The following is an 8690-nucleotide window of genomic DNA, read 5'->3' on the forward strand; positions in this document are numbered from 1 at the left end:
AGCGGTTAACAGAACCATTAAATACAACTTAGAAACAATCTGGGCGTTGGGGCTGGAATACAGAGACGGGCAGCGGTCAGGGTGGGGCGGTGTGGGCCCGGTCCTGGCGGGGGCTCAGGCTGGGGTCATCTGAGCAACCGGACTGTGGGAAGCCTGGCTGCTTGTGCAAGCCCCGCAGCTTGGCCAGCAGCTCCCGGACAAAGTCCTGCGAACAGAGTGGGGTTCTGAGAACAGAGGGGGTGGGGGGAGGCAGGCCTCCACCCCATGCCAGCACCTCTTCAGGCAACAGCTTATTCAAGGAGCTGGAGCCAAGCAGGGAGGAGAGGGAGATCAAGGGAAAGGAGAAGGGAGGAGGCGAATAGAGACTGGGGGAGGGGGAGCTGCAATTACTGCCTGAGCCAGTAATCACATTTGAGGCAGGAGAATTGCTATGAATTTACATGCTAAGACCCCATGGAAAGAGGGCTCAGTGGTTAAGAGCACTTGTTGCTCTTCCAGAGGACCCCAGTTCAGTTCCCAGCACCCACATGACAGCTCACATCTGTCTGTAACTCCAGTTCCAGGGGACCCGACACCCTCTTCTGATCTCCATGGGTGTCAGACATGCATGTGGTGGAACACGGACATACATGAAGGCAAAACAGATATACACATAAAACGAAATAATAGAGATGAAGAGACCATCTAAGACTCAGACCTGAGAGAATTATAGACAGACACAGGCTCAGACAGAAGATGTTTCTCATGCTGAGAAACAGTCCCCAGAGACCAGGTCTGAGCCAGCACCAGGCAGACTGACAGGCAGTGACGTTTGTCCCTCAGGCAGCTGAGAGCAGAGGGGAGAGCCATGGATATTTTCCCTTTTTAAGCAGGGAAGGAAGTGGGAGGGTTGCATTGCCCAGCTCCAGAACCTGCAGGATGGGAGGCCCCCAAGAGGTAGACAGGGAGCCCCAGGATGATAGAGACAGTCACAGGGGACAGAGATGGAAAGAGGGTGAGCCCCCCAGACAACCAGGACAACCAGCCAGGGGCAGGCACCATATGGGCAGAAACAGGAGCCGCTTGGGGAGGGGCTCTGAGGCAGCTGCCTGTGGAGCGGGTGGCAGATGGGAGGTAGGAGGAGACAAGGATGACAAAGAACAGGACAGAGATAGGGGCTCCCTGAGTTCCCTAGGCCGGCCTCCACCTCCCCCATAAAGGTAAGGGGACCAATCCTTTAAGGGCAGAAACTCACCTCCGTGGGATTCGTGCAGGACTCCAAGAGTCCCTGGGGGGGGGGGGGTCGACAAAAACAAAAACAACAGTAAATGACTGACACCGATTCCCTGAGAGGCCCTCCCCTTCCGCAAGGGAGCAAGACAATAGACTGCCAAAACTGCCCATGTGGAGGCAGACCAAGCACAAACCCGGGGCAGAGGCAGGGCTGAACCACCAGATCAGAAGGCCAGATGCCAACCCTCTGCTGAGAGGTCAGAGGGCAAGGACACGGCAGCTGGGCAGTCTGGGTCTGGCTCCTAGTTCTAGTCAAGACGAGTTGTGTGATCCTGAGCAAATAATCCAACCTTTATAGTGTTTTGCAGAGGATTTAGTGTCTGGCGTAGGAAGTATTTAATAAACATGTCAACTTGGGCTATTCTGTTCAGAGCCCTGCAAAATGTTGGGCTGGGGGGGGGGGGTAGTGTGGCTTTCTCCTTTCTCCCCACCTACCTGGATTTTCCGGCCTCTCTCGTCTTCACTATCCAGTTCCAACAGCTCATCAATGTTGACCTCATCGGGCATGTCTGACTCCTAAGGCCAGGGAGAACGGGCTGGTCAGAGCCCATGGCCCCCCTGTACCCCTCCACAGCCTTTGTCCAGGATTCTGGAGGCACTCCATCAACCCCAGGCCCAGCTGGCTGGGCCTGCTGCAATAATGTGGCAGTCAGGGACAGCACCACAGAGGCGGACATCTGGGTGTTGGGGGGTGGGGTGGGGTGACAGATGGGTGGAAGGGCCCTGGTACCAGCCCGATGCCTGCTCCCTTGACTCGGCACCGGGGGCCTTGGGACTGACACAGGGCTCTCTCCTTGGCTGCAGTGCCTACTGGCAAAGCAGGCCCGGTCGAGTGTTGGAATGTCAGATTCTGGGATTCGGGTTGGCTTCTGCCCTTTCAAGGGAAAGTCTTACTTAGCAATGAGTGTGGGGGAAGGGAGCCTGCTGGGGCGGGCTCCTTCCCCTGGGGACCAGGAAGGCTTCTGGGCTTAGGGCCAGGCAGGCCTCCCTGGGCCACACTGCCGGCTGCTGGGTCAGCTAAGTGACCACCTAGGCTCCATATGGTGGGCTGGGAACAAAAATGGTCTCCAAGGGAAGGCTAGAGTTCATGGCACTGTGGTACAAAAGGTATCTGGTCATGATGGGGACAAGGCCCAGCTGTTCTGGGCCAGAAGTCCCTGGGCCTAAGCCTCTAGTCCTGCTGCCCAGCTGGAGAGTGAAGGTGCTGGCCTGTGTGGGGGACGAGACCTTGAACGTCTATGTGTGCTGGGCCATAGACTGAGGGGCCTCTGGCTTGGTTCAGAGGCCTATGTGACCAGAGAATGTATCTAGTGTGGCTGCTGCTCAGGTGTGGCTGTCTTAGTATCTTTACTGGCCTGGAACTCACTATGTACACTAAGGCTGGCTTTGAACTCACAGAGATCTGCCTACTTCTTTGTCTAGAAGGTGTGCACCACCATGCCAGGCTTGCTTTGAATCTTTTGGACACTGTCTCTCCTTATCCACGGCTTCCCAAGTGCTGAGATCACAGGCCTTAGCCGCCACGCCCAGCGTGGTTCCTAAAGGTCTTAATTCCTGAGGCACCATTCTAACTCCGGTTCTAACTATAATTTCCACAGATGTGTGTGCCTACGGGGCTGTGATGTCCATCCTGGGGTTTGTAGGCTTGATGTTGTTGTCAGCAGATAATGGAGGGTCCTAGGTAACTTGATCACTTTGTGTCCCAGGATAGCTATTGGAGCTTGGAGCACTACAGCTTAAACTGATGTGTATCTCTGTGCAGCTGTAACTCTTCTCTCTGTGTTTAGGGGGATTGTGCTGTGTGTGCATGCTATTGTGTCCACGTCAGGCCATGCTGTCCCTGGAGTTCAGCCATTAGTGTTCTCTAAGTTTGTGTGTGGCTCACTCCTAGCACTGTGCCTCTGAGCGGCTGTGACTTCCGTCATCTGTGCATACTGTTGCTTCCTCTGCCGAGAGTCTCTGCTGTCCTATCTGCCTTCTCACCCATGGCTATGTTTGGCTTAAGGACATCCCCTCTCCCTATCCGCTCTCCCAGTATGTTGGCTCTGGCGCCCCAATTCTTTCTCATCTCCTCTATACGATCACCCCTGGGTTTTCCCAGCTGTTTGCACGCACACACGTCTGGGGAACCTGGGTGCATGTCTCTGTGTGTCCACAGGCTGGATGCCCCTAGCACCGAGACCTCAGGGCATGTGTCCTCCTCCCTAAGGTCGGCCGGTGCACCAGCTTGTGTACCAGTGAGCATGTACCAGGGACACTGAGGTCGCAGGGTCTCGGCTGGAGGGCCAGTGTCTCAGGCCACCTCCGTCCCCCAGCCCCGGTCCCTCTGGGTCTCACCCTGCCGCGGTACAGCTCCTCCAAGCGTCCGTCGATCCACTTCTCCACGTCCAGCCGCCGCTGCAGCTCCCGCCGGTCGTACTTGACGGTGACTCGCGCGTGCCGCTTCTGCAGCCCACTGGGGCTGCCCCCCGGGCCGCGGGCCCGCGACGGGGACTGAAGCTTGCTCAGCACGCGCTTGCCCAGCCGCTGCGCTGCCATCGCGCCGCCGCCCGCCGTCCCCACTTGAGTCCTGCCTCGCTCTCGGGGCTCTTACGGGCCGGGGCGGGGCCGCCGGGGGCGGGGGCTCGCGCTCTGGGACCCGCCCCGCTCCGGCCGCCGGGCCTCAGTTTCCCTTCCTGCAGAGGCGAGCAGACTAATGTGCAGGCTTCAAGCCAGGGTCCTGCGGGATGCAGAGGGGGCCAGGGGGCGGGACCCTCAGTTGAGAGCGCTCGGGGTGCACATCCCGGGGCGGGGTCCCGGGACACGCTCTGGGGTCGGCCCTGTGCGCCCTCTGGCGGCATCGAGGGGCGCTACAGGGGCGCCGGGGCTTCGCTGTAAGGGGTTCCCCCGGCAGCTTCTCTTTTTGAGAGCCCAAGGTTTAAGACAGGGTCTCAATTAGCCAAGTCTGGCCTTGAACTCCTAAACCTCCTGCCTCTACCTCCTAAGTGCTTCGAATCCAGCCTTGAGCCGCCACACCCAACTCTTTTTCTTTTCTTTGTTTCTTAGAAGCTGATCAGAGATGGACCCTGGGACCTCAGGAAAGTTAATCAAGTGCTCCGCCTCCGAGCTGGGCCTCACCCTTGAACTACCATTTCGTTTACCTCATTCATTCACCAATCTGTCCATTCTTTTTTGTGTCACACGGTATTTGTTGAGTGGTGTCAGCCGCCTGTAACCCTTGGCGCTTAGAGGGTGGAGGCAGGAGATTCAGGAATTCACGGTGAGCATAGGCTACATAGTGAGCTTCCGAGTTCCAGGACAGTCTGAGCTGCAGACCCTGTCTTAAAACAAACAAAGCCTGGAAGGGTGAGATCCATTGGTAAAGGGGCTTTGTGCAATGCCTAAGGACCTGATTCTGTCTCAACTCTGTAACTTATCCTCAGACCACAGCACCAGCGCACGCGCACGTGCGCACACACACACACACACACATACACACACACACACACACACACACACACACACACGAGTGAGTGAATGAATGAATAAATAAATAAATAAATAAATAAATAAATAAGTAAATAAATAGCATTTTCAGGCTTGATGAATCTCAGCACTTGAGGTGGGGTGGCTAAGAGTACTTGAACAGCTGAGGCAGGGGGATAGATGAAAGTTCAAGGTAAGCCTAGGCTACATAGTGAGAATTCTCTTAAAAACATGGGGATGGGGTGGGGCTGGAGAGATGGCTCAGCAGTTAAGAGCATTGGCTACTCTTGCAGAGGACTTGGATTCAGTCCCCAGCACCCATATGCTGGCTCACAACCATCTGTAACTCCAGTTCCAGGGGATCTGACGCCCTCTTTTGGCCTCCAAGTGCTCCTGCAAAGGGCACAAACTCACATACACAATAAATACTTTAAAAATTTAATATTATCAAGTGCCTGCTATACCAGGCACTGTGCCCGAAACAAGCGTCAAACAATGTAGGAGGCAATCTACCCAGAGGTCACACTTGGGGGAGACAGTAAGTACAATGTGTCTACAGTTTATTATACAACCAGGAGAGATGGAATGGGTAGGAATGTTACCAAGGGTGATAAGGGGAGACCTTGACTTTGCAAGTCTTCTTACCCGGGTCTGAAGCAGCAAGAACCTTACCTCCTATATTGTTGAAATACTGGGTGAGCTCAAGGCCTCATACATGCTGAGCAAGCGGGTGTTCTACCCTGAGCTCAGTTCCGCACAACAGCACTTTCTCAAGTTGTGTATGATTTACTCATTTGCTTTACTGTCTGTTTCTCAACCAGGGCTGTAGCAAAGGTAGGGAGTTCACCTTGGGAACAGGCAAAGAGGAACACACTGGGCTGAGGAGCTATTGCAGGCAGTAAAGCACTGCTGTGCAAGGTGAGGACCTGAGTTTGGCTCCCTAAGACCCATGTAAACAGCCAGGCACACGGGCTAGAAGGATGGTTCATGGTTAAAAGCACTGGCTGCTCTTGCAGAGGACCCAGATCCTGTTTCTAGCACTCACATGGTGGCTCACAGCCACCTGCAATGCCACTTCTAAGGGGCCTAACATCTTCTGACCTACAAGGGCACCAGGCACACACATAGTGCACATATATGCTCATACACATAAAAATAAACCTTTTTCTCTTTTTTTTTTTTTTGTTTTTTTTTGTTTGTTTGTTTTTTTGTTTTTTTGTTTTTTGTTTTTTGTTTTTTTTTTTTTCGAGACAGGGTTTCTCTGTGTAGCTTTGGAGCCTGTCTGTTCTGGAACTCTCTCTGTAGCCCAGGCTGGCCTTGAACTCACAGAGATCTGCCTGCCTCTGCCTCCTGAGTGCTGGGATTAAAGGTGTGCGCCATCACCACCTGGCCTTTTTCTCTTTTTTCAAGACAGGATTTCTCCCTGGCTAAGCTGGAACTCACTACGTAAACCAGACTGACCTTGAACTCACAGAGTTGCCTCTGCCTCCCAAGTCCTAGAATTAAATGTGAAATAAATTAAACAAACCTCTTGAGATACGGTCTCACTCTGTAGCTCTGACTGGCCTGGAACTCCCTGTGTAGACCAGGTGGTCACAAACTCACAGAGATCCGCCTGTCTCTGCCTCCGGAGTGCTGGGGTTGAAAGAGGACATTGCTGTGCCCAGCTCTTTCTTTTTCTTTTCTTTTCTTTTTTTTTTTTTCTTTTCTTTTTTTTTTTTGAGACTCCATAATGTAGCCCAGGGTGTCCAGGCACTCCATTATGTAGCCTGGACTGTTCAGGTATGTAGCCCAGGCTGTCCAGCACTCTTCATGATATTTCTACCTCAGCCTTTCTATTAGCAGGGATTAGCGGCCTGGGCCACTGAGCCCACCTGAGGAGTATTCCAACAGTATCACTCCAAGCATCAAACATCGACTGGCCATTTCTTTATGTGACTTCCGACATAGCCAGGATCTGTTCACTCTTGTACGTCCCCTGCATCTTCAGAAGACCTGACTCACAATGTGCGCTGTGCAAGGACATGCTTCAGTGATCCAGGGAATGAATATGTGCTGTCTCCCCAACCATGACCTCCAGCCATTTAGTGATGTTTACAGGCACAACTTAGACCCTGGTGGGGAGCTGGGAGGGTGGAGACTGAAGTTCTGAGAATTTCAAGCAAGACAACGAAGATGGCAGGCATAAAACTATCTTAGATGCTTAAGGGAGACACTGTATTGAGCCGAGAAACAACAGAATGTCGGCAGTGGCCTGGCTCCCACAATACCCAGATATCTAATCAAAAGATTTCCTATGACATGGGCAAGGTGGCGTGTTGTGGGTTGTTTTTTACTCTTTTGGAGGGCCCGCCACCCAGCTCCTTAATAAATCACACAGAGGCTTATCCTTAATTATAAATGCCTGACCTTAGCTTGTCTTGTTTCTTGCCAGTTTTTCTTAACTTAATCCATCTGTCTTTTGCCTCTGGGCTTTTAATTTTCTATTCCTGTGTACCTTTCTTTGTTTCTTACTCCTTGTCTGGCTCTGTAGCTGGGTGGCTGGCTCCTGGAGTCCTCCTCCTCCTCTGGCTCCTAGATCTCTTCTCTCCCAGATTTCTCTTTCTGTTAATTCTTTCTGCCTGCCAGCCTCACCCACCTATTCCTTTCTCCTGCCTCACTATTGGCCATTCAGTTCTTTATCAGACCATCAGGTGTCTTAGACAGGCAAAGTAGCACAGATTCACAGAGTTAAACAAATGTAACATAAACAAAAGTAACACGCCTTAAAATGATATTCCCCAACAGTAGCACATGCCTTTAATCCCTGTACTCCAGAGGAAGAGACAGGCAGATCTCTGCGCTTTCAAGGCCAGCCTGGTCTACAGAGTGCGCTCCAGAACAGCCCCAGCTTCACAGAGAGACTGTCTGCAAACAAGGAGCCATGGACTGGGGTTTGGTTCCCGGCATCCACATGATAACTCACAACCACCTCTAACTCTACTTACAGAGGACTTAATGCCCTCTTCTGGTCTCTGTGAGCACCAGGTACACACGTGTGGTGGGGTGCTCATACATATATGCAGGCAAAACACTCACCCACATGAAATAATCTTTAAAAAGGAGACCTATCCGCTGCTCCTGATCTTGCAGTATTTGCTCCTTACCTTTTCTTTTCCTTCAGTTATGGAGGCGACTTCTCACTGAGCTCTTCCTCCACTGCCAATTCCAAGGATCTCTTGATTTAGACCATCCCAGCCCCAAATGCATTGTCCAGTTTTCAGGGTTTTATTTTCTTTCCTTTCTCTTTTGCTTGGCAGGGTTTCATGAAGCACAGGTTGGCCTGAGTTTACTATTCTGAGAATGAACTTGATCTCCTTCTGGTCCTGGTCCTCCAGCTCCTGAATGCTGGGATTGCAGACATGTACCACTAAGGTTGGTTTTATGTGTTGCTGGGGATCAAACTCAGGACTTCCTGCATGCTTGGTGAGCATCCTACCAACTGAGCTACACCCTGTACCTGGCAGCTTTGTTTCCTTTTGTTTTCAAGGGACAGGGGTTGTTGATTGTTGCTGGAGTTGGCTTTGGACTATCCCAGTTTTGACCACTGTTGCTGGAAATACAGGCATGTGCAACCAAGCCAGCCTTGTTTATAATAACAAGAACACTATTTTATTTTTCTTTAAATACATTTATTTTTATTTGTGTGTCTATATGTATGTGGGATAAGTGCCATGGCTAAAGTGTAGAGGTCAGAGGAGAAGTTCGGGAAGTCAGTTCCACCATGTATGCATCAGGTTTGGCGGCAGGTGCTGGCCCAAGAGCATCATTTTCTCTTTCTTTTCTCCTTCCTTCTTTCGTGTGTGTGTGTGTGTGTGTGTGTGTGTGTGTGTGTGTGTGTGTGTGTTTCGAGACAGGGTTTCTCTGTGTAACAGTCCTGGCTGTCCTAGCTCTCACTCTGTAGATCAGGCTGG

The 8690-nt window shown here is 52.1% G+C and overlaps 1 protein-coding gene across 1 annotated transcript; it reads right to left on the minus strand.

The window, feature by feature from the left end:
- Ppp1r14a (protein phosphatase 1 regulatory inhibitor subunit 14A) lies at positions 1-4028 on the minus strand. The gene is made up of 4 exons (XM_036200961.1): positions 3610-4028; positions 1708-1788; positions 1235-1267; positions 1-205 (listed from the first exon to the last, which is right to left on the minus strand). The coding sequence occupies exons 1-4, from the start codon at positions 3808-3810 to the stop codon at positions 77-79; spliced, it is 444 nt and encodes a 147-aa protein (XP_036056854.1). The 5' UTR covers positions 3811-4028; the 3' UTR covers positions 1-76.
- Between the last annotated feature and the right edge of the window lie 4662 nt (positions 4029-8690).

This window comes from Onychomys torridus, chromosome 1 (genome assembly GCF_903995425.1).
Source record: "Onychomys torridus chromosome 1, mOncTor1.1, whole genome shotgun sequence".
In the NCBI taxonomy this organism is placed as follows: Eukaryota; Metazoa; Chordata; class Mammalia; order Rodentia; family Cricetidae; genus Onychomys; species Onychomys torridus.

Excerpts from the sequence above, each read along its gene's own strand:
- Ppp1r14a (XM_036200961.1), bottom strand. The coding sequence starts at position 3,810 with ATGGCAGCGCAGCGGCTGGGCAAGCGCGTGCTGAGCAAGCTTCAGTCC. Across the intron at positions 1,789-3,609 it reads AGGAGCTGTACCGCGGCAGG|GAGTCAGACATGCCCGATGA; the intron begins GTGAGACCCAGA and ends CCCTGGCCTTAG. Across the intron at positions 1,268-1,707 it reads AGAGAGGCCGGAAAATCCAG|GGACTCTTGGAGTCCTGCAC; the intron begins GTAGGTGGGGAG and ends CCCCCCCCCCAG.